At 52.9% G+C, this 24,857-nt stretch overlaps 1 protein-coding gene across 1 annotated transcript in view; it reads right to left on the reverse strand.

Moving 5' to 3' along the window:
• The window catches only part of Muc2 (mucin 2, oligomeric mucus/gel-forming), a 32,842-nt gene that overhangs the window by 4,356 nt on the left and 3,629 nt on the right, over nt 1-24,857 (reverse strand). The window contains 35 exon segments of the mRNA XM_059255137.1: nt 612-643; nt 774-871; nt 1,003-1,072; nt 1,272-1,450; nt 2,204-2,420; nt 2,702-2,885; nt 3,495-3,742; nt 4,231-4,405; nt 4,685-4,965; nt 5,577-5,855; nt 6,483-6,761; nt 6,990-12,926; nt 13,209-13,943; nt 15,567-15,779; nt 16,224-16,267; nt 16,792-16,939; nt 17,352-17,483; nt 17,709-17,865; nt 18,544-18,783; nt 18,902-19,081; nt 19,163-19,270; nt 19,990-20,128; nt 20,401-20,555; nt 20,933-21,033; nt 21,145-21,197; nt 21,424-21,679; nt 22,056-22,182; nt 22,402-22,496; nt 23,041-23,205; nt 23,307-23,444; nt 23,647-23,716; nt 23,800-23,910; nt 24,104-24,242; nt 24,326-24,443; nt 24,618-24,743. Coding sequence (XP_059111120.1) covers nt 612-643; nt 774-871; nt 1,003-1,072; nt 1,272-1,450; nt 2,204-2,420; nt 2,702-2,885; nt 3,495-3,742; nt 4,231-4,405; nt 4,685-4,965; nt 5,577-5,855; nt 6,483-6,761; nt 6,990-12,926; nt 13,209-13,943; nt 15,567-15,779; nt 16,224-16,267; nt 16,792-16,939; nt 17,352-17,483; nt 17,709-17,865; nt 18,544-18,783; nt 18,902-19,081; nt 19,163-19,270; nt 19,990-20,128; nt 20,401-20,555; nt 20,933-21,033; nt 21,145-21,197; nt 21,424-21,679; nt 22,056-22,182; nt 22,402-22,496; nt 23,041-23,205; nt 23,307-23,444; nt 23,647-23,716; nt 23,800-23,910; nt 24,104-24,242; nt 24,326-24,443; nt 24,618-24,743 — 11,729 coding nt within the window.

The raw sequence follows: 24,857 nt of genomic DNA on the forward strand, positions 1-24,857 counted from the left end.
GGTGGTTGGATGAATAGATAGCAGATGGGTGGATGGAGGATGAATGGTTCAGATGGATGAGTGGTTGGATAGATTGATGGATGTGGAATAGGTAGGTGAATAATGAATGAATGGAGGATGGATGGATGAATGAAGGATAAGCTAGTGAATATGGACAGGTAGATGATGGCTGGTTGGTTGGATGGATGGATGGATGGATAACAAATGGATGATGGATAGGATAAAAGATAGATGAATGATGGGTGGGTGATAATATAGATGGCTAATAGATGGATGTACAGATGGATAGTTTGGATAGATGAAAGGATCATGGATAGGTATTGGATAGATTGATGGGTGGTTGGACAGATAATGGATAGGTGAGTGGATAGATGGGTGGGTGGATAAATGGATGATAGCAGATGGTTAAATGGGTGACAGACAGCTCAAGGTAATGGACTGATGGACAGATGTACCAATGGGCAGATGGATGAGTGGGTGAATCTCAACCAGGACTTACATGGCTCATGACTCAGTCTTTGGACTCCCAGGCTGTCATATCACTTCACCCCACTCATTCCCCAGAGCTCAGGATTTTAGGGAGAATTACCCCAGCACACGGGAGAACTTACCTCTCTGGGGACATAGTCGGGTCCCACACAGCCTAGGAAGAGAGAGGAAACAAACTCTGTTAACACTGTCATGACATTAGAGGGAACTGGGATGCGCTTCCTGACCCTGCCTCTGTAGACACAGAGGAAACAGGAGGGAGGCAGCAGAGGCAGGAGTCATACCACAAGTCTTCACACAGACGTCATAGCCAGGGGCAAACTTGGTGGTGCCTTCAGGACAGAAGCAGCCTTCCACCAAGAGTGTGGAATTCTGGGAGGCACTGGAATGGCAAGACATAGGCTCAGAAGGAAGGAGTGACATAAGTTGGGGCTCAGCTCGGGGGCGGGGCTAAAGCTGACTGGACTGCAGGAGCAGGACTAGGGAACCAGCAGGGGTCTTCAGGCAGCATACCTGGACTGGCAAGTGGGTTCTTCTGCAGGACCACAGGCCTGGTACGCCCTGTGAGATGGACACTCCACAGCTGCAGAGGGGTGCAAGGATCAGGAAGGTCATATCCAGAGAGACAAGGTTGCCCCTCCCTGCGGTGACAGAGCTACCCAGCCCTTCTCACACAGGACTTCACCCCATGCCAACAGAGGATGGGGAGCTGCCCAGTTCCCTTGCCGACCCACAGATCCCCAGCACAGGGCAGCACATGGAGAGAGATGCGTGGTACTTACAGCAGGCCCCCTGGGTATGGTTCCGCCAGTCAATGCAGGCACCTTCCTTGGCACAGAGGGCTGCATAGGCCTGTACACTGGCACACTCCATACCAGAGCCAGGCACAAAGCAGCTATCAAACAGGCAGGCTTCATAGTAGTGCTTGGGAGGCACGAAGGGGTGGCACTCGGAAAACAGGCTATGCGGGGAGAGATGGGTCACACTCTGGTCAGCACCCCGGCCTCTTCACAGGCTTCCCGGACCTCCCTTTACCCTACTGGAGCCTACTCAGAGGCACCTGCCAAAGATGCACTATGGCTACAGCAGCAAAAGACAGAAAGTTCTGGCTTCTAGGAAAGGAAGGACAGGTGCCTGTGCCATCAGGCATGTAGAGATGTGCTCTGCACACCTGAATGGTCACTGGTTGTCAGGATGTCCCCTTCCAACAATCCTGGCAGAGAATCACCTAGCTTTGACTTCAAACACCTCCCAGGGACAGGGAACGTCCTCCTGTGGCTACCAGATTTAGGAGTTCCTGACCTGTGTCCAAGCTCAAACCTGCCTCCCTGATAGGCTAATGTCCTCTGGTCAGTTGATCTGCCCAGGGTCTCCAGCTCACCCGAGCCTGCAGCTGACCATGAGGTGAGAGATGTCTGAGAGCAAAGGAAAGTGCTGGGGTGGGGGATATCAGAGAAGATAGCTAGGGCCTGGGAAAACAGAAGCCAAGTCCTGGGGCCCCCTGTGACCCGACACCCATCCACAGTGATACCCCAGCTCTTCCAGGCCCACACAGGGGCTGCTCGGGCTGCTCTGCCTACTCGGGAGACAGCAGGGACAATAGAAAGACGAGACCTCTGAGAGCCTGCTTTTTTTTTTTTTTTTTTTTTTTGAGACAGGATCTCAACAGCCTAGGCTTGTCCTGATTCCCTTGCCTCCACTTCCCACAGGTCACCTGTCCTTGATGAGCTGGCAGATAGGAGACGCAGTGCAGTTCTTGGGCAAGAGCCCTGGTGTCGTGATGGCTGGGCGCTTGGTGGTGAAGTCATTGTGAGGACAGTGTGGCTTGGAGGGGTCAATCACCAACCACTGGTCAGCCGCAACTTCACAGTCGGAGATGATCTCCCCGCTGGGTAGGATACAGTCATCGGCAGTATTGTTGGTACAGGTACCTGTACACAGAGAAGCCACCCATCAAGCCAGCACCGAGACCACACTATCAGACTCAGGTCAAGCCCTGGCAGCTCTCCTTCTCCTGCCCAGGCTCCCTGTGTCCCACTGGTCAGGCAAGAGGGAAAAGTCAAAGCCAAGCTAACATCTGCTGGCTTCTCACAGGGACCAAACACAAGACATTGCCACAGCGCCCGTCCACAGAGGAACAGAGAACCCACAGCTAGGCGACAGGAGCTCACACCCAGTCTTGCCCTCCAAGGAAAGCGGCTGGGGGACTCACCACACTGGCCCTTTGTGTTGTTGCCAAACATGCGGTAGGGCAGCCGGATGGAGAAAGACAGACCGTTGTAGGAGATCTGGGCACCCAGCTCGGGGATGTCCACCATAAAGTTGATGCCAGATTCGTATACCTGCAGCCCATACTTCTTGTAGGGCAGAGCCACTACCTGCTTGTTCACTTGCACCTGTAGTCAACATGTCCAAGTCAGGGAGGGCCTCAGAGACAGGAGCAAGAGCCTGCCACCTGCCAGAGGCTTGCCCTGCTCTGTCCTGTCCCACCATTGTCCTCTGGAAGCCATATAGCTGATCAAGAAGGCCAAATTGCACCTTGGGATAGCACCTGGGATATCTCTACCCCTATCTAAAAGGGAATCTTTTCCTGTCCCTCACCTCTTTCTCTTCCCTTCTTGCTTCCTTTCCACCATACTGGGGCAGACCTTTGTTCCAGCTCATTCCAGGAAAAGCCAAAGAAGGCTCTTCCCAGAGACTTTGAGGCACCATGAAAGGGTCAGGGCTCCTCAGCTGTCTCAGTCAACATCCCCAATGACCCCAGAGGATAGAGAAGACTCAGCTAGACACAGTCACTTCCTGTTCACCTATCCTCAGAGAGGGAGTGTCTGTGCTCACTTAGAGAGCCCGTGAGAAGGGCTGATGTGACACTAAGGAGGCCCTACATGTGCCATGGCTCCAGGCTGGGCCAATGGACCTGCAGCTTAGTCCTCTGTTGCCCGGGGCCTACAGTATAAGGCCATGGCAGACACACTGTGGATGCCCAGACAGCCCCAGCCACATACCTGCACCTCAATGGGCATCATGTGCACAGTCTTGATTTGCACTTCCTGGGTCTCATGGCGCACAATTAGTGTGCGGGGGCAGGACACTTGGTCATTGACATCACAATGGTAGTTGTCAATGTAGACCCCAAAGTTGTCCACCTTGGAGATAATCTCCTCCACCAGCACGTAGGTACAGTTACCCTGGTAACTGTAGTAGAGCCCATCAAAGGTGACAAAGTGTGGGTCTCCCCAGCCGGTACAGTAGCCTGTGGAAGAAGCTCTGTAAGTTGATGTCACCAAGCCAGAACCACTGGAACCAAATCATGGTCAGGATTCAAGGGATGGGCTGAAAAGCCAGCAGTAACTAAAGGAATCTGAAAAACCTGGTCCCCAGGTTGAGCCACTAGGGGCATCCAAGCTGGAGCAGATCTTCTAAAAACATCTTCCCAGTTGGTTCAGAGACACCCCCTCTTCTGCAGGGTGAGACCTTACTTTAGAGCCAGAAGGTCATTCCTAACCTCAGAAGCATCCTTGCTCAGAGAGGTGCCTCTGCCCCACCAGTCAAGGCTTCTACCTACCCAAGCTCCTACCCAGGGAGACATAAAGGGTATTGAGGAGTCCCTAAGACTGTGTGCACAGCCTACAGCAGGCACTTAGCAATCAAGGTCTGTTCCCAGAGGCTGGCCCTGTAGCCACTGGGACCAAAGAAGACAGGGCCCTGGCAGGTGCATCCCCAGATAGCTAAGGGCCTTACAGTCACACTCCCAGTGCCAGCAGCAGCCGTCAGGATCAGTGACACGCACAGGCTTGAGGCCGTTGGAACAGGTGGGCATGGGTGGGGGGTTGCACTCCTTTTCCACAATCTCTACCACGTTGTCATGCTTGCAAATGGCCATGGTACAGTTACACAGCCACCAGGTCTCATTCACCTGCAGGATGGAGGGTGTGAAACAGTCAGCAGGTAGCCTAGCTTAGCTCCCCCAGTCTACACAGGAGGATAGGACACACTCAGGGATGGAGCTGAGGGAAGCTAGGATGAAAAGAGAGAGGGCCAGCAGACCCTGTGTCCACGATGTTCTACTGGAGAAGGTGCAGGGTGTGGGGATACGGGCATCTTGAACAACAAGGAAGCGTGTCATTCAGATGGTGGGTGCCTGGACGTGGACCTGTTCAGTGCCAGGGTAACAAGCCACATACTGCCCACTGACCTGTCTAGGAGGATCAAAGTCTTGGCACTCAAAGATGGAAGTTGTGGTTGGAGTGCCGGTTGTTGACTTGGATGATGTGGATGTTGGCGTAGAGGGTGTCGACTTGGAAGATGTGGTAGATGGTGTGGAAGGTGTGGTCGTCAGAGGGGATGTTGGTGTTGAGGGTGTAGAAGTCGAGGGAGTAGCTGGACAGGACCAATTGAAGAACTGGACTTTGCAATCCAAAGAGCAGTTCACATAATAACAAGTGTCCCCAAGGGTATTGTTGTAGACCAGTTCACCTAAGAAGAGAAGGAAAGAGAAGAATGTAGTCTTTACACCATCCAAAGGCATAGCTGGGCACTAGAACACACTGATAGACTCCATGGAGGCCATGGGGAGGGACTTACTGTACTGGGGGAAGGTCCTTAGGGGAGATGACCAGCCTTAAATGAGGTATGAGGGTGAGCCCCCTAGCATGGCATTAGTGGCATTACAAGAAGAGGAAGAGAGACCAGAGCTGGCACTTGTGCCACCTCAACACCTGATACCTGCATCATGTTTTGATGCAGAATGAAGAACTCATCAGGTGCCAGTGCCATGTTCCTGTACTTCCTAACTCCAAAACTGTCAGCTGAATGACCTATTATTTATAAATCACCTGGCCTCAAGTATTTTGTTATAACAGAAAACAGACTAAGACCACCCCTATTTGTTCTCCTGAACTTGGAAGAGCCCTGACTTCTGGTTCATGTTCTCAGCAAGGTAAAGCTGACCACAAAAGCATCCACCCATGACCAGCATCCAGCTTCCTGAGGAAGCACCATGTTGGGATCTGACCCTGGTTCTACTCACTGGAAAGAGCAGGACCAGCTTGAGCTTTATGAACATTAGAAATGAATACCATGGATACCTGGGCCATAGAATGTTCCATTCAAAACACAGCAAATAACCACAGTGGCAGTGTTGGTCCAGCTGGTGCTGGGAGAGGTGATTGGGGAGACTGAGACTGTCCCCCAAGAGGTGGTCCTGGTGGTCTCCAAAGTAGTTGGTGTGGTTGATGAGAGCCTTGTCTGGGTGACGGTTTCCATGGTGGACACTGGCACAGTGGAGGGTGTAGGAGTGGACGTGGAAGGTGGTCTGGTGGTGGTTGAAGTTGGCACTGTTGTGGTCTTTGAGGAGGTAGACACACCTGTAAGAAGAGTTACATTGTGGACCGATGGCACCGTTCATCTCAGATGCTGCAGAGCTCAACCTGCAAGCGCCACCACAGAGAGAGAACAGCTGGCTCAAGAAGCCATGTGGAGGTGTCAAAGCCTTGTATCCACTCACTAGGATTTGACATCACCATGCACACTGTGTGACTGTCACACTGCGCACTGGCATCTGACAGTGCCAGACTAGCTACCCTCCAAGGCCTCTTGTGCCATGCCCAGACACAGAGTGGCCCTCTGCCTTACACCAGCCCTGGCCTGATGCAGGGACTTCCCTGGGAGAGCTTTCCCCATAGAGTCCCATCAGTGTTGGGCAACCAAGTTTATGCTGAAGTAGCTCTTTCTGAGGAAAGCCTATCTACAGAAAGACAGTGATCTTTGTTTCCAGCCAATTCATCACTCCCAGGGATCTGACTCAGGGGACAGAGAAGGCCCAATTAGCCTGCCTCAAACATTCCAGGGGACTGGCCTCCCTGGGCAAGAACAGGGTCATGAAGCACAAAATGCTGAACCCAGGCTCCAATCTTGAGGCCACAAAGCTTCCCTGATGAAAGGAAGCTATCCTAAGAGAAGAGGAGAAGAGGTGGCCTCACATGTGTGCTTACCAAGAGTTGTGGTAGGTCCTGGTGTTGATCCTGGAGGTGAAGAGGGTGTGCTGCCCACTGATGAAGTGATGAACAGTGATGTTGTTCCAGGTGACGATGCTGTGCTAGATGTTGCTATGGTAGTTACAGGGGTGCTTTGAAGGGTAGTGGACTCCGAGAGTGGGGGAGAAGTGGACACAGTGGTCACAGGCGTCCATGGCTTGGTTGGAGGTTTGGAAGAAGTTGGTCCTGTAGTAGGTACTGTGTTTGTAGAAGTAGAGATCTCTTTGGTTGTGGTGGGTTTGGGGGTTGGGGTTTGGCTAGTAGAAGATGTTGGGGTTGTGCTTTCAGTAGAGGTAGAGGGTGGAGTTGGGGTTTCTGAAGGGGTGGGAGAAGGGGTTGGAGTCTCTGTGATTATGACAGTGGCCGTTGGGGTTGTGTAATGTGTGGTGGTGGTAGTAGTCACAGTAGAGGACGAGGGTGGGATTGGTGTGGTAGTTGAGGCTGGAGTTGGTGTCTCTGTGATGGTAGGAGTTAGAGTTGGAGTCACTGTGGTAGTGGGGGTTGGGCTTGGTGTCTGTGTGGTAGTAGATGTTGAGGTGGAGGTGCTTGGGGGGGGTGTTGGTGTTGTGCTCTGGGTGGTGGTAGATGGCGAGGTTGAGGTCTCTGTGGTGGTAGCTGTTGGGGTTGGAGTCACTGTGGTAGTAGGGGTTGTGATTGGTGTCTGTGTGGTGATAGATGTTGAGGTGGAGGTGCCTGGGGAGGGTGTTGGTGTTGTAGTCTCTGTGATAGTAGATGTGGAAGTTGAGGTCTCTGTGGTGGTAGGTGTTGGGGTTGGAGACACTGCAGTAGAGGGGGTTGGACTAGGTGTCTGTGTGGTGATAGATGTTGAGGTAGAGGTGCTTGGGGAGGGTGTTGGTGTTGTGGTCTGTGTGGTAGTAGATGTTTGAGTGGAGGTGCTTGTGTGGGGTGTTGAAGTTAAGGTCTCTGTGGTGGTAGCAGTTGGTGTTGGAGTCACTGTGGTAATGGGGGTTGTGATTGGTGTCTGTGTGGTAGTAGATGTTGAGGTGGAGATGCTTGGGGAGGGTGTTGGTGTTGTGGTCTCTGTGGTGGTAGATGTTGAGGTTGAGATCTCAATGGTGGAAGGTGTTGGAGTTGAAGTAACTGTAGTACTTGGGGTGGGACTAGGTGTCTGTGTGGTAGTAGATGTTGAGGTCTCTGTGGTGGTAGCAGTTGGTGTTGGAGTCACTGTGGTAGTGGGAGTTGTGATTGGTGTCTGTGTGGTAGTAGATGTTGAGGTGGAGCTGCTTGGGGAGGGTGTTGGTGTTGTGGTCTCTGTGATAGTAGTTGTGGAAGTTGAGGTCTCTGTGGTGGAAGGTGTTGATGTTGAAGTCACTGTGGTACTTGGAGTTGGACTTGGTGTCTGTGTGGTGGTGGATGTTGAGGTTGAAGTCTCTGTGGTGGTAGTTGTTGCAGTTGGAGTCACTGTGGTGGTGGGAGTTGTGATTGGTGTCTGTGTGGTGATAGATGTTGAGGTGGAGCTGCTTGGGAAGGGTGTTGGTGTTGTGGTCTCTGTGATAGTAGACGTGGAAGTTGAGGTCTCTGTGGTGGTTGGAGTTGGAGTAACTGTAGTACTTGGGGTTGGACTAGGTGTCTGTGTGGTAGTAGATGTTGAGGTGGAGGTGCTTGGGGAGGGTGTTGGTGTTGTGGTCTGGGTGGTGGTAGATGTTGAGGGTGAGGTCTCTGTGGTGGAAGGTGTTGGAGTTGGAGTCACTGTGGTACTTGGAGTTGGACTTGGTGTCTGTGTGGTGATAGATGTTGAGGTGGAGGTGCTTGGGGAGGGTGTTGGTGTTGTGGTCTCTGTGATAGTAGATGTGGAAATTGAGGTCTCTGTGGTGGTAGGTGTTGGGGTTGGAGTCACTGTAGTACTTGGGGTTGGACTAGGTGTCTGTGTGGTAGTAGATGTTGAGGTGGAGGTGCTTGTGGAGGGTGTTGGTGTTGTGGTCTGTGTAGTGGTAGATGTTGAGGTCTCTGTGGTGGTAGCAGTTGGTGTTGGAGTCACTGTGGTAGTGGGAGTTGTGATTGGTGTCTGTGTGGTAGTAGATGTTGAGGTGGAAGTGCTTGGGGAGAGTGTTGGTGTTGTGGTCTGGTTGGTGGTAGATGTTGAGGGTGAGGTCTCTGTGGTGGAAGGTGTTGGAGTTGGAGTCATTGAGGTACTTGGGGTTGGACTAGGTGTTTGTGTGGTAGTAGATGTGGAAGTTGAGGTCTCTGTGGTGGTAGCTGTTGATGTTGAAGTCACTGTGGTACTTGGAGCTGGACTTGGTGTCTGTGTGGTGGTGGATGTTGAGGTTGAGGTCTCTGTGGTGGTAGTTGTTGCAGTTGGAGTCACTGTGGTGGTGGGAGTTATGATTGGTGTCTGTGTGGTGATAGATGTTGAGGTGGAGCTACTTGGGAAGGGTGTTGGTGTTGTGGTCTCTGTGATAGTAGATGTGGAAGTTGAGGTCTCTGTGGTGGTTGGAGTTGGAGTAACTGTAGTACTTGGGGTTGGACTAGGTGTCTGTGTGGTAGTAGATGTTGAGGTGGAGGTGCTTGTGGAGGGTGTTGGTGTTGTGGTCTGGGTGGTGGTAGATGTTGAGGGTGAGGTCTCTGTGGTGGAAGGTGTTGGAGTTGGAGTCACTGTGGTACTTGGAGTTGGACTTGGTGTCTGTGTGGTGATAGATGTTGAGGTGGAGGTACTTGGGGAGGGTGTTGGTGTTGTGGTCTCTGTGATAGTAGATGTGGAAGTTGAGGTCTCTGTGGTGGTAGGTGTTGGGGTTGGAGTCACTGTAGTACTTGGGGTTGGACTAGGTGTCTGTGTGGTAGTAGATGTTGAGGTGGAGGTGCTTGTGAAGGGTGTTGGTGTTGTGGTCTGTGTAGTGGTAGATGTTGAGGTCTCTGTGGTGGTAGCAGTTGGTGTTGGAGTCACTGTGGTAGTGGGAGTTGTGATTGGTGTCTGTGTGGTAGTAGATGTTGAGGTGGAGGTGCTTGGGGAGAGTGTTGGTGTTGTGGTCTGGGTGGTGGTAGATGTTGAGGGTGAGGTCTCTGTGGTGGAAGGTGTTGGAGGTGGAGTCATTGAGGTACTTGGGGTTGGACTAGGTGTTTGTGTGGTAGTAGATGTGGAAGTTGAGGTCTCTGTGGTGGTAGGTGTTGGGGTTGGAGTCACAGTAGTAGAGGGGGTTGGACTAGGTGTCTGTGTGGTAGTAGATGTTGAGGTAGAGGTGCTTGGGGAGGGTGTTGGTGTTGTGGTCTGTGTAGTGGTAGATGTTGAGGTCTCTGTGGTGGTAGCAGTTGGTGTTGGAGTCACTGTGGTAGTGGGGGTTGTAATTGGTGTCTGTGTGGTAGTAGATGTAGAGGTGGAGCTGCTTGGGGAGGGTGTTGGTGTTATGGTCTCTGTGGTGGTAGGTGTTGCCATTGAAGTCACTGTGGTACTTGGAGTTGGACTTGGTGTCTGTGTGGTAGTAGATGTTGAGGTGGAGGTGCTTGGGGAGGGTGTTGGTGGTGTTGTCTCTGTGATAGTAGATGTGGAAGTTGAGGTCTCTGTGTTGGTAGGTGTTGGGGTTGGAGTCACTGTAGGAGAGGGGGTTGGACTAGGTGTTTGTGTGGTAGTAGATGTTGAGGTGGAGGTGCTTGGGGAGGGTGTTGGTGTTGTGGTTTGGGTGGTGGTAGATGTTGATGTTGAAGTCACTGTGGTACTTGGAGTTGGACTTGGTGTCTGTGTGGTGGTGGATGTTGAGGTTGAGGTCTCTGTGGTGGTAGTTGTTGCAGTTGGAGTCACTGTGGTGGTGGGAGTTGTGATTGGTGTCTGTGTGGTGATAGATGTTGAGGTGGAGGTGCTTGGGGAGGGTGTTGGTGTTGTGGTCTCTGTAATAGTAGATGTGGAAGTTGAGGTCTCTGTGGTGGTAGGTGTTGGGGTTGGAGTCACTGTAGTAGAGGGGGTTGGACTAGGTGTCTGTGTGGTAGTAGATGTTGAGGTGGAGGTGCTTGGGGAGGGTGTTGGTGTTGTGGTCTCTGTGGTGGTAGATGTTGAGGTGGAGGTGCTTGTGGAGGGTGGTGGTGTTGTGGTCTGTGTAGTGGTAGATGTTGAGGTCTCTGTGGTGGTAGCAGTTGGTGTTGGAGTCACTGTGGTAGTGGGAGTTGTGATTGGTGTCTGTGTGGTAGTAGATGTTGAGGTGGAGCTGCTTGGGGAGGGTGTTGGTGTTGTGGTCTGTGTAGTGGTAGATGTTGAGGTCTCTGTGGTGGTAGCAGTTGGTGTTGGAGTCACTGTGGTGGGGGGGGTTGTGATTGGTGTCTGTGTGGTAGTAGATGTTGAGGTGGAGCTGCTTGGGGAGGGTGTTGGTGTTGTGGTCTCTGTGATAGTAGTTGTGGAAGTTGAGGTCTCTGTGGTGGTAGGTGTTGGGGTTGGAGTCACAGTAGTAGAGGGGGTTGGACTAGGTGTCTGTGTGGTGATAGATGTTGAGGTGGAGGTGCTTGGGGAGGGTATTGGTGTTGTGGTCTCTGTGGTGGTAGATGTTGATGTTGAAGTCACTGTGGTACTTGGAGTTGGACTTGGTGTCTGTGTGGTGGTGGATGTTGAGGTTGAGGTCTCTGTGGTGGTAGTTGTTGCATTTGGAGTCACTGTGGTGGTAGGAGTTGTGATTGGTGTCTGTGTGGTGATAGATGTTGAGGTGGAGCTGCTTGGGGAGGGTGTTGGTGTTGTGGTCTCTGTGATAGTAGATGTGGAAGTTGAGATCTCTGTGGTGGTTGGAGTTGAAGTCACTGTAGTAGAGGGGGTTGGACTAGGTGTCTGAGTGGTAGTAGATGTTGAGGTGGAGGTGCTTGGGGAGGGTGTTGGTGTTGTGGTCTGGGTGGTGGTAGATGCTGAGGGTGAGGTCTCTGTGGTGGAAGGTGTTGGAGTTGGAGTCACTGTGGTACTTGGGGTTGGACTTGGTGTCTGTGTGGTGATAGATGTTGAGGTGGAGGTGCTTGGGGAGGGTGTTGGTGTTGTGGTCTCTGTGGTAGTAGATGTGGAAGTTGAGGTCTCTGTGGTGGTAGCAGTTGGTGTTGGAGTCACTGTGGTAGTGGGGGTTGTGATTGGTGACTGTGTGGTAGAAGATGTTGAGGTAGAGGTGCTTGGGGAGGGTGTTGGTGTTGTGGTCTCTGTGATAGTAGATGTGGAAGTTGAGGTCTCTGTGGGGGTAGGTGTTGGGGTTGGAGTCACTGTAGTAGTTGGGGTTGGACTAGGTGTCTGTGTGGTAGTAGATGTTGAGGTGGAGGTGCTTGGGGAGGGTGTTGGTATTGTGGTCTGGGTGGTGGTAGATGTTGAGGGTGAGGTCTCTGTGGTAGAAGGTGTTGGAGTTGGAGTCACTGTGGTACTTGGGGTTGTGATTGGTGTCTGTGTGGTAGTAGATGTTGAGGTGGAGGTGCTCGGGGAGGGTGGTGGTGTTGTGGTCTGTATGGTGGTAGATGTTTGGGTGGAGGTGCTTGTGTGGGATGTTGAAGTTGAGGTCTCTGTGGTGGTAGCAGTTGGTGTTGGAATCACTGTGGTGGTGGGTGTTGTGATTGGGGTCTGCGTGGTAGTAGATGTTGAGGTTGAGATCTCTGTGGTAGAAGGTTTTGGAGTTGGAGTCACTGTAGTACTTGAGGTTGGACTAGGTGTCTGTGTGGTGATAGATGTTGAGGTGGAGCTGCTTGGGGAGGGTGTTGGTGTTGTGGTCTCTGTGATAGTAGATGTGGAAGTTGAGGTCTCTGTGGGGGTAGGTGTTGGGGTTGGAGTCACTGTAGTAGTTGGCTTTGGACTAGGTGTCTGTGTGGTGATAGATGTTGAGGTGGAGGTGCCCGGGGAGGGTGTTGGTGTTGTGGTCTGTGTAGTGGTAGATGTTGAGGTCTCTGTGGTGGTAGCAGTTGGTGTTGGAGTCACTGTGGTGGTGGGGGTTGTGATTGGTGTCTGTGTGGTAGTAGATGTTGAGGTGGAGCTGCTTGGGGAGGGTGTTGGTGTTGTGGTCTTGGTGGTGGTAGATGTTGAGGGTGAGGTCTCTGTGGTGGTAGGTGTTGGGGTTGGAGTCACTGAAGGAGAGGGGGTTGGACTAGGTGTCTCTGCGGTGGTAGATGTTGAGGTGGAGGTGCTTGTTAGGGGTGTTGGTGTTGTGGTCTGTGTGGTAGTAGATGTTGCAGTTGAGGTACTTGTGTGGGGTGTTGGTGTTGTGGTCTGTGTGGTAGTAGATGTTGGAATTGAGGTACTTGTGTGGGGTGTTGGTGTTGTGGTCTGTGTGGTAGTAGATGTTGGAATTGAGGTGCTTGTGTGGGGTGTTGGTGTTGTAGTCTGTGTGGTAGTTGTTGCAGTTGAGGTCTGTGTGGTGGTTGAAGGTGTGTGTGGAGTCACTGTGCTGGTAGATGTTGGGATAGAAGTCACTGTAGTGGTGGTTGAAGTTTGTGTGGTTGTTGTACATTCTATACTACAGCACTGAACATTGATCTCATAGTTGAGACACACACGCATTGGTATGAACCCTCCTATTTCCTGTTCTGCATTTCTGCACACTAGCCCAACATTTTTGTCACAAATCACTTTCTGTCCTAGCTGATCAAGTGGTTTGTTGGAATACATCACAGCTCTGCAGGAGATGTTGTCTACTCTCCAGCCTGGTTCACAGGCTTCTCCAATCAGTTCAAAATCTCCACTGTCTATATCATGGGTGGGTTTGCCAGAATCCTTCCAGCCTGTCCACTTACAATCTTCAATGCATGTAGTGGTCTCTTGTGTAGTGGTGGATGTGGTAGGCAAGGCTGATGAAATGGTGCTTGGTGATGTGGTAGTTGAGGTTCCTGGTGAAGTGGTTGGTGAAGTTGTTACAGAGGGGGTTGGTGAACTGCTAGGAGAGGTGGTTGATGAAGATGGTTGTGAAGTGGTAAATGAAGTCATCAGTGTAGTGGTAGATGAGATGGTTGGTGTAGTGGTCGGGGAAGTGGTTGGTGAAATGATTGATGTAGTGGTCGGCAAGCTTGTTGGTGACATGGAAGTTGAGGTACTTGGTGAAACTGTTGAAGTAATAGGTGAGGATGTTGGTGAAGTAATAGATGAAGTCAGTGGGGAAGTTGTAGGTAAGGTGGTTGGGGAAGAGGTAGATAGAGTTGTTGGTGAAGTTGTAGGTGAAGTGGTTGGAGTAGTACAGTACTCCCTTGGATAGCAACAGTTGACTCGTATCTCATAGTCATAACAACGTCCAAATACTCCGTCTCCGTTTCCATACTGGTCTTCATTATGGCAAACGAACCCAACTGAGACATTACACTGTACCTTCTGGCCCAGCTCCTCCCAGCTGAGTTTGGGCTCTGTGGCTGCCCTGCACTCAATGTCCTCGGGAGCACTACAGATGCTGTCGAAGGTCTCTCGATCACCACCATCACTGCTATCGCTAGGACGGTTGTTGTTGATCCAGTCAGACCAGTAGCAGCAATGTCCTCCTACTGAAGCAAAATTACATATACGCTATTCACGTTTGAAAGGGGCTAAGGTGATTGAGTCCTCAGTGACTCCCTCAGCCACCCCACAGATACACTTGCCCACCCCATCATCACTAATGGACCAGGTTTATAGGGTCAGAGTTCAGAACAGACCCATTTCCACCTTTTTGCAGCTGAAAGACTGTGGCCCAAAGAGAAGGGGCCACTCAAGGCCATGTCTAGGTGGGACACACCCTGGTCTTAGAGTCCCAGCTCAGTACTCCTTCCTTGGCAATGTTGTGAAAGAGAGAGTAAAAAGACTAACAAGGGAGCCATCCCTAAGCAAGAATGTGAAAGGGGCTTTGTCTATTCCTGACCAAGAACACAGTCATCCACACAGGCCAGGGCCCACCTCTGTGTTCATGGACTTGACAAACAGTGAGCAAATCCATCTGTGATCCACAGGCAGGTAAGTGCAGCCTGCCCTCATGTCTGCTTCTGAAGGAAGCCCAGGAGGGATTTGGAAAGATTTTCTCTTCTTGGCCCTACCTATCATGGAAAAGTATTGTAATGTCACTTACTAAGAGTTGTTGGTGGAACTTAAATCAAGGAAAAAAGGAGGATATCACTGCACAATTTAAGTCTTTTTTTTTTAAAGCATGGTCTTGCTATACAGCCCTAGCCAGCCTGGAACTCTTGACATAGACCATAGGCCTCAAACTTATGGCAATCATCCTGCTTCTGCCTCCCAGGTGCTGGTTGTAAGTGTGCAACACCATGCTTAGCCTGCATTGTATGTGTGTGTGAACATCTGTGTGTGTGCACATTTGTGTGTGTACATGTGTTTGCAGATGTGCATGAACATGTGTATATGTGAATGCAGAGACCAGAGGACAATCTCCAGTGTCATCCTCAAGAATGCCATCTACTTCCTTTCAGACAAGGTCTCCCATTGGCCTGGAACTTGGCAATTAAGTTATACTGGCTTGCCAGTGAGTCCCAAGAATCCTGCTGTCCCCATGTCCCCAACAATGGAATTACAATGTGCACCCCCATGCCTGGCATTTTTACAAGGGCTCTGGGGATCAAATCCATGTCCCCATGTTTGTGAAGCAAGTGTTTTGTCAACTGAGCCCCAAGCCTAGCCCAGGTCCCCAAAATTACAGGTGTTCTCCCCTGTGTCTGTCATACCCCTGACAGCTCACACATCACAGATATGGTGTGAACTGGAACAAATGCAGAGCAATGTAAGGACATCCTCCAATGTCCTGAGTTCAGAAAAATGTCAATGCCACCTAAGTTCCCAGTTGATTTGCTGAATGGAGGCTGAATACACAGACCTGGCTCTGGCTCCCAGAAGAAGAATCCATGCTGGGTTCTCAAAAAAACAAAAGTCCCCAGAATAAGCCTCACCTTTAGTAGTGGTCATCGTGACTGTGGTAGTGGCAGTGGCAGTACTGGCGGTGGCCGTGGGGGTACTGGCGGTGGCAGTGGCGGTACTGGCGGTGGCAGTGGGGGTACTGGCGGTGGCAGTGGGGGTACTGGCGGTGGCCGTGGGGGTACTGGTGGTGGCAGTGGGGGTCCTGGCGGTGGCCGTGGGGGTACTGGCGGTGGCAGTGGCGGTACTGGCGGTGGCCGTGGGGGTACTGGCGGTGGCAGTGACAGTAGTGGCAGTGATGGTGGTAGTGGTGGTGGTGGTGGAGATGGGAGAAGGGGTGGAGATTGTGGTGAAGCTTGTCAGGGTGGATGGAGGTGCCGTAGAGGAGGCACAAATATTGAAGTGTTTCTCCACTGTCCCATTGGAGCCGCAGAACTCCATGTAGCAGAAGATACCATCCTGGGTCTGGTTAAGAATCTTCCCTGCACAGAGGGTATGGAACCATTAAATCAACAAGAAAGACAGACTTTCAAGGCTTCCCCAATTTATCATAGGTGAGGGAAGACTGGGATACATTCCAGCAAGACTGCATCCCCAGAACCTCTTGCTTTGAAGAAGGAGCCTCATTGAAACCCAGAGGCAATGAGCCCAGAACCCAGATGAGAGATGCACTAGAAATTCCCCATAGGGTACCACTCCCATTGGGGAAAAGAAACAAAGATGTGTAGTGTGGGCCCCTCAGGCTTGCTGCACAGCTCAGCTAGTTGAAGCTGGAAAGGACCTGGGGAACCAAGACACAGAGCCCAGGAGGAAACCAATCCCTACCCGAGGCCAGGTCCCATGTACAAGAATAGCACAGCCCACAGGCTTCCTGGGTTGGGACCTCGAACCCTCCATCTCCAGGACCCCAGCAGAGGGCAGCTTACCTTCATCGGGACGGCAGATGATTTCTGAGGTGTTGGTGCATATACTGCAAAGCAAGTATAGATGCTATAGGTCCCCCCATACTTCCCTGCTCACGGACACCACATGCCCATCTCCCTGTGCTCTGACCCAAAGCCCCAGAGTACTTCCCCAAACACAAGCTACAAAGAAACCCCACCCATTGGGTTCTAAATATGGCCAGCCAGATGCGGTGAAGCTAAGAAAAAGCTGGGCCAAGAGGATGGGGTGAGATCAAAAGGCCTCCATACCCCTAAGGACAGGAACTAGCACCTCTGTATCCTAGCTCCTATGATATGTGTCCAAGTGTGACTGGGTGTGCAACTGGGTGTGGCTGTGTCCATGTATGTATGCACATTGAATGGGCTGTGCACGCATGTGAGTGTGGCTATGAGCCATATATGCATGCTTGCATGTACATATGCACCTGACCGGAGTGACCACATTTCCCATTTTCATGTGTCTGAACATGGTGTGTGTGTGTGTGTGTGTGTGTGTGTGTGTGTGTGTGTGTGTGTGCCAACCTTTCCCTGTGCAATGTAGGCTCAGTACCAAGACTTGCAGATCTCCTCAGTGGGAACAGATGCATTGGGCAGGTAGCGAGTGTCCTCAATATAGCAGCCACACTTGTCCTCAGTCACACATCTCTTCAGATCCTCGTCATAGATGGGCCTGTCCTTAGGGCACCGAGGGTAGCAACCTAGTGGGTATAGGAAATGGGGCTCAGACCACCACAGAGGACCCCCTGCTCCGCCAGACCTTCCTCATCAGCCCCACCCCATGTGGTGTTTTGCTTGGAGATGTTCATCTATGAAGACCAAGAGTTAGAAGACAGGGTTTGTGTCTCCCCTGCCACTAGGATGTTCTGCTTCATTGTTCCCACCCATGAGTTAGCGTGCTCCTCTGCCACCTCTTCAGGAGTCAGGGTCTTAGCTGGGGTCTATGGCCCCAGTTCAGTGAATAGACTGAAGTGAAATGAACCTTGTTCCCAAGCCTCTTAGCCCTTGGGCACCTCTCAAACATCCCCATGTGTCTCCAGCTAATGGTAGCCCTCAGCCCGACAGGGGCCTACCCCTTGGCGACTCCCTTGCTGAAGGGCCCTGCCAGCTCACCCTCCAGGTAGGACACAGAGATGTTGGAGTGGATGCCATTGATGGTCCTACAGGTCTCAAAGGTGCGGTTCCCACATGGTTCGTAGTGCCATTCACACTCATCTGGGGGGTTGTAGTAATCACAGAATACGGCTAGAGGGAGAGAGGATGGGGACACGGTCAGGCTTGGGAGCATCCAAGGGGGTACCCAAGTGAGCCAGCATCAGGGTATGTGAGCAAGAACAGGTCCAGTCAGCTCCTACCAACACAAGTCTCACTATGCCCCAAGAAAGGATGCCTGGGGACAAGTATGGGATGAGGGACATTCAGTCGTCACTTGGGAGGGGAAGGAAGATGCTGCCTGCCATGGGTACTCACGGCACAGGTCCGGCGTCCTCCAGAACACACAGGCCTCTGCCTTGGTGCACTCCTGAGCGTAGGAGGCCACAGCAGAGCAGAAACACTCACAGTCACCTCCCGTGTCACAGGAGCAGGAGTCATGCACACAGGCCTCATAGAAGACCGTGGGGTCCACCTAGGAAGAAGACTTCAATGTGCCTAGGCCTGCACTGCCCTTAGAGAGCCTGGAACGCAGGACACTGAAGCTGGCCCAGGGCCCCAGAGTAGCTGATGGAGGGAGGGCACTCACCTTCAGGCCACCCTGGCCAACAGATCTGTCACCTATCCCCTGAGTGCCTCAAGATGAAAACTAAAACTGGCCCTCCCCCTGCTGTCTTCTAGGCACTAACAAAATAAGTCATTTCTCTCCCTCCCTGATGAGCATGTAGTCAGGGCAAAGGAGGTCAGAGTCTACCCAGGAATCGCAGAGAGAAAAGTTGATCATCTAATTACCGACTTCTTACCAAGTGTACAGAATTGAAGAACAAATGCCCCATGGTGGTACAGCAACGTACCTCCAAGTATCCTAAGCCTACATTGAGAGGCTAGGAGCCCGAAAAACAAATACAGCAAGACTAATAGGCCACACCCCTCTCATGGCCACAGTCATGCTCACCAGTCTCTTTCAGTGGCCCCAACCGTGGCCCTGACCACAACCACGACACACTTACAGTGGGACTCAGCCCTTTGTCCATGCCCACAGTCCGCACACGTCTGTGCCCCTGCCCACACTTGTTTGCACATGCCCAGGGTCCACCCCTACCTGTGCCCCTGCTCACCCTTGTGGCCCTCCCGTGCCTGCAGCCAATCCTACCTTGCTGTGACACCCTTTGAATACACCACTCTTGATAATGCTACACTGCTTCTCTGCCCAGGAGCGACGATGTGGGTTCAGGCTGCAGGGGTCTGGAGTGTGGGTCACATCTGGGCACGTGGAAGCTTCCTTCCAACTATTCCCAAAGTCCAGCTCACTGGTCACAACCATGTGGTCCCGAGTGGTGAAGTCATTTTTGGTCTGGTCATCAAAGTTCCCACACAGACCACATACAGTGCCCTGCAGGAGGAAAGACAAGAGTCTCCAGCTTGAGAAGTTCTTGAGGTAGGTGAGAGCAACATCCACAGGGTCTATGCTAGGGGTAGCCCAGGACACGGCTGGCATCTTGGTGGCCCACCTTGTAAGAAGGGGCCAGTTTGATGAAGATGGTGGTCCTCTTGTCCCAGATAACGATAATGCCAGAGCTGGCCTCCACCACCAGGTACAGGCCCACTTCCCGTGTGATGAAGGGCACATGGTGCCCCTCCTCCAACTGCTTTATGACGCGATGTTTATCCACCAACTTCAGCTCTGTTCCCTATCCAGAGAAAAAGATGGTCACTGACTGTGTCCAAGGGTTCCCAAGAGATCTCCTGTCCCAGGAACCAGCAGCACTCACCCCTATAAAGATCTTTATGGCCTTGGAGCAGGTAACACCTGTGGTGCCGCAGGGGACGTTCTCCGTGATAATGCTGAAGGAGCCGGTAGAGTTCTGGCCACAGTAGTCCTGGGGTCCAAAAAGACACTGTCAGCCAAGGCAGCTAGGACACAGGTGCCTACCCCAGCTGGCAAGGCTAAAGCCACCCATCTGAGTAGAAAATGCTCTGCCTTTCCCCATCTGGGAAAAGGCCCTAACTCAAATCTCACGCAGCCAGATCTGTTGTCTGGGAATAATAATGCCACACAAATGGGGGCTGGAGAGATGGCTCAGAAGTTAAGAGAACTGACTGCTCTTCCAGAGGTCCTGAGTTCAAGTCCTAGCAACCACATGATGGCTTACAACCATCTGTAATGAGATCTGGTGCCCTCTTCTGGCCTGCAGTCATACATGCTGTATATATAATAAATAAATCTTTTTTATCCCAGCTACTACTGGGATAGTAGCTGGGCCTGTCTATACACACACACACACACACACACACACACACACACACACACACACACACAGAGAGAGAGAGAGAAACAGAGACACAGACAGACAGACAGAGACAGACAGACAGAGAGGAGAGACAGAGAATGCAGGCTTTCCCAACACCCCCCATCCCCATGCATGGGTAGGGCACTGGAGGCAGGAGAGGGGTTTACCACATCCTCTCTATTCATTGCTGGGAGCCCAAATCCTGGCAGTATGGGTTCCAGGGTGAGGAAGGGTTAGCCCTTCCCACCTCAAGGACCCTCTTCCATATCTCAGGGCAGGCCCCTTCCTGGAGAGGTTCACAGTCGCACCTGGACAGCCACATAGGAGCAGTGTCCATCAAAGTCATAGTGCTTTCCATCGAAGGTGATGTAGTGGCCGCTGCCATAGATAGAGCAGGTGCTGTGGCATGCATACCGGGTACACTCCCAGCGTCCCTTCTGGCAAGTACTGCGGAGAAAGATAGAGAGGAGCCTGATGAGGCCTGAGGCCAAGACTCCCACCTGCCCTTGGAGAGCAGCCGAGGTAAGGCCCTGGACACCATGGCAATAGCTACTGAGGCAGCCCATATAGGAAATCTACAAGCACCTATACTGGCCTAAAAGTGACCTCTAGGGCAAAGGGCAGACATAAGACTTGCTCTGTCAATGGAGTGGGGACCTTCTTGTATCCCCACAAAACCAGCCCAGCCTCTCTAATGCAGCTTGACTGGGCCAGCTCACCAGGTGTTGTTACAGTCCAGTTTGATGCTAGCCCCAGGATTGTATAGGTCTTTGTTATGGATGCAAGGACACTTCTCCTCCTTCACACAGCCACCACGGCCATCATCCAGCAGCCCATCGGGACACACACAGCCACTGATGCACTCTGTATGGTACTGGAACAACAAGAAGGGCTCAGATGAGGCCCAACCCCTCATTGAGGGGTCAAGTGCCCACACAAGAAGATCTAACAGTGTCCTGGACCCCCAACTTCTTCTCCTCTCTCCTAAAACCCCTCCCTTCAAGCTCATCCTGGTCAGGGAGACCAGGTAGGGTTGCTGATCAAGGCCCCTAGACTGACGTCCGCATTGCCGTAGGCTGCTACTTCTCTTCCAGGGTCACAGGGAGTATCCACAGACCCAGGTGTTTATAAGACTCAGCCCCCAGCCTAATGAACTGGCAGCGTGGGAGTCTGCCCTAGTCCGCACAGTGGACTCAGGCATCCAGCATGCTCCCAAACAGCCCACCCACAGCAGCCCTCCCTGGCACTCACATAACCAGCCACCAGTGTCTGGCAGCTGGTGGGGCGGGGTTTCCGGGTGGCCAGAGCAGTCACGTTGTTGCAATCCACAAGGATTTTGGGGGCCTCACAGCCTGTGGGGTCAAGAAGCCTGTCTTAGCTCAAGATGAATTCAGGGTACCAGGTAAGAAGGGAGGGGAAACAAGACTCGGTGGCCATACATGGGCAGCATCCGTAAAACTTACTGTGGCCAATCAGTTTGACCTGGGTGCATTGCAGCCTCCCGTTCCGGCAAATGCTATGAGAGAGAAGTGGGACAGGATGATTAGGGTCCAGGTCTGTCCCCACACAGGACATATGCCAGCCAGGCCACTCTCAGAATCTCACCCCTGGCACCTCTGAGGCCATTTGAGAGCCTCAGGAGGTCCCACTTAGAGTCTCTCATTTTTGCACTTGGGGTAGAGATTCAAGAGAAGCCCCCTCCCCCCACTCTCTGGGCCCCTTGCTGAGTCCAGGGCACTCACCAGCGCTCCTCTTGCCTCAGGATCACATCTCCTGCCTCCAGGTAAAGACCATGGTGGTAGCAGGAACACTTAGCCAAGGGCACGCAGCGGCCCTTCTCATCCATGAAGGTATGGTCAGGGCAGCCACAGCCTTCCACAGGCGCAAATCCCTTGAGGCAGTGGGTGTCACCCTCTGAGAGCGAGCGGCAGGTCTGCTGGCAAGTGGTCAGGTTGTACAGGAAGATCTGTGAGCTGGGGCAAGCATGCACATCTTTGTCTGCGGAGGAAACCACAGGAGTGAGGGGCAATGGCACTGGACTCCAACTACTGTCCCTATAGGCTGTCCCTGACCTTCTCCCTCCACCAGGACCGCAGATAGAGGGCAGCCACCCTGGGAACCCTTCCCAGGCTCCTGAACTCAGCTGCCACAGCTGTGGCTGTCCCATAGCCCATCTCTGCAGAATTCTGCCCCACGCTGCAGGCAGAGCCTAAAAGGTCAGGTAAAGCTGCTGCTTCTGGCAGACGCTGGGAGGCAGCTACAAGGAGCTGGCCCCTCTCCCTGGATTGACTGTTCTCAGGGCTCCCAGCCCCAGCCCGTGGAGGTCTGTGGCTGGATCACCATCCTAGGAAGCAGCCAGTGGAGAAGCACTCACTGCAGACGCGCTCGCGCCAGCCCCACAGCATGACACCCTTGGCAGCACAGGCACGGGCATAGGAAGACAGAGCCGCACACATGCAGTCCTCGTTGTTCTGACAGTTGCACGTGTCGTATTTGCACCTCTAGAAGGCAAACAAAGGACCAGTAAGGTGAGGAGGCCAGGCACATGGCCCCAGCACCCTGTGCACTCAAGTGAACACACGCGTGCGCACATGCCACCACTCAGGCACACACGCATACCCAGCCACTCCCAGGCTCAGCCAGGTGGCCCGAGCACACTTTGCTGGCTCTGGGGACGCTGCATGCAGCATTGAGTATGTAAGGTTGGGGGATGAACTCACCTTGTAGTATTCAGTGGGATCCACAGCCGAATGGCACCTGGCAAAAGGCGTCTCCGACCTCTTCAGCAGGGAACACCAGTGCTCAGCATAATTGGCTGGGGAGTGGGTCAGAACCTTAGCATGGCCAGGCTCCCTTCACATACCCTGAGCCTAAAATTCTGATCACCCAGGATGGAGGTGACACGGTCTCCTGTGTGACCAAAGCCAGGTCCCTTCCTCCCTCCCGTCATAAGTCCAGGCTGCTATGAGCAAAATGAGACCTTTTTACATAACACCCACCACCTCCCTTTCTCAGCACCACGGGGCTAGAAATCTTCAAACATGATCGAGAAGTGGGTAGGAGGGCTTGTCATCCTAGCATTAGGCCAGGCCTGGATGACAGCCACCACCCAGCAGGTAGACTGACCAGCCCATCTACTTTGTCATTTAGAAAGCTGCCACCATGGGGCCACTATAAACTAGCCGAACAGCAGGTGGATGTGCAGGTCCTCAGCACCGTGGACCATGTGACCTCCACCCACCCCTCTACCCACATACTATGTCCTCATCAGAAGCCCCATCTGCTCTGAGGCGGTACTGGCCAGAACTGTGTGTCCTAGACAAACCAGTGGACGGCGGCCAGCTTCCCCTGAGCCTCACCGCTCTCAATGTTGAGGGAACAGGGGTCGTCTAGCCAGTCTAGCTTGTCATGGCAGCTTGACTGGGCCTTCCAGGTGTTGGCGAAGCCGGCACCCGTGGCCTCCACCAGCCCACCAGACGTCATGAAGTCATCACTTTCCAGGCCGTTGAAGTTCCCACAGAGACCTAAAGGGCCAGGACAGGATTAGGAAGGATTGGGGAGGGTCTGGGGGGCAGCAGGACCCTCATGGGGCTTTTTCAGGGACAAGACAGAAGGGACCACTCACCCTGCACCTGTCCCTGGGCAGCCTGGTCCAGAGTCACAAAAAGCTGCATGACTGGGACCAGCTGAACCTGTAGCCGCAGCCCAAACACCGTGTTCACAACAATGTGGTAGGAGGAGGGTTGGAAGATGGAGAAGCTCGCTGTAAAACAAGACCACAGTGAAAGGCAGCAGGGCTCCTGGGTTCCACCTCACTGTTGGGTGGCATGCCCACATCCCATCCCCCTACCACCAGCAGGGACCCAAGGATAGGGCCTGCCGGAGGCCCAGCCTCCTAGGCTGTCCAAATCCCAGCTGGCTCTGTTGCCCGGCAGCAGTTCAGGACCCCTCCCTGAGCCACTCACCTGCCACATGGGGCAGGGTCACCTCCAGCTCATTGAGTAACACGCTGCCACCTGATTTGAAGGCCACCACCTGCAAGAAATGTCACGGGTGCATAGAGCTGAGAGTGTCTGCGTGCAGGACCCAGGCATGCTGGGAAGGGAGAGAGGACTCACGTTCTTCTTGTTGTCAGTCAGCAGCACGACAGTCTTCAGGCAGGTCTGCTTGTCTGTAGAGCCGCAGGGGGCCAGCTCACCCAGGAGGGCATAGGAGTCATTGTGGCTGCCCTGAATGGGGAAGGGTGGTACAATCACTGAGGATCCTACAGCCTCCTGCAGCCTAGACCCACTACTTTTCATCCTGTTTCCAAGAGTAGCACCACCCACCACCCCAGGGACAGCCTTCTCCAGAACCTGTCTTTCCTCCTTCCCCAGAAGACAGAGGGCCCCCAGCTCCATCCAGGTAGACTGGCCTGCCTACCTTGGTCAGGACATAGTAGCAGTCCCCGTGAAAGGTAAACTTTTTTCCATCAAAGGTGGTGATGTGGGAGCCACCTTCCAGGGCACAGGTCTCAGGGCAAGGCAGGTCTTCACACACCCAGCGACCAGCATTGCAGACACTGCCGGGAAGCAGGGCCACAAGGTCAAGACTCAGCGACACCCTGGCCTGTCTGACCCCCAAGCTCTATGCTCTGAGACTTACCACTGCTCACAGTCATTGGTTATCTCCTGGCCTGGCATATAGAGGTGCCCATGCAGCTTACAGTGGCACTGGCTCACAGGGACACAGCCACTGCCCGTGATGTCATCATATACAGTGCCTGTGGTAACCAGAGATGTAAACTTACCCTGGAAGCCTTAGGAAGTGCCAATTTCCCCCAAGGAGAGGCTGCCAGCCAAACCTCCACCCACAGACATCAGGACCCCTGCTCTGTCAATGGAGATGTTCATCTCCCCACCCAGTGTCCAGGACAAGGATCTTCCATAGCATGTACCTTCTGGGCAGAAACAGCCATCCATGTAGTGTTCCTCACACAAGCTGCTGACCTCCAGATGTGAGCAGGTATCCACGCAGGGAGAGCTGCTCTCCAAGTACACCATGTTACCAGGGCACTTCTTGGCTAGAAGCAAAGTCAGCTCCATCAGTCCACAAATAAGGAGCTAACAGAGAGTCAAGGCCACTGGCAGATAGTGCCTGGGTGTTTGGCACAGACACACCTCCCACAGGGTCTCCT

The sequence above is a fragment of the Peromyscus eremicus genome, chromosome 1 (genome assembly GCF_949786415.1).
Source record: "Peromyscus eremicus chromosome 1, PerEre_H2_v1, whole genome shotgun sequence".
In the NCBI taxonomy this organism is placed as follows: domain Eukaryota; kingdom Metazoa; phylum Chordata; class Mammalia; order Rodentia; family Cricetidae; genus Peromyscus; species Peromyscus eremicus.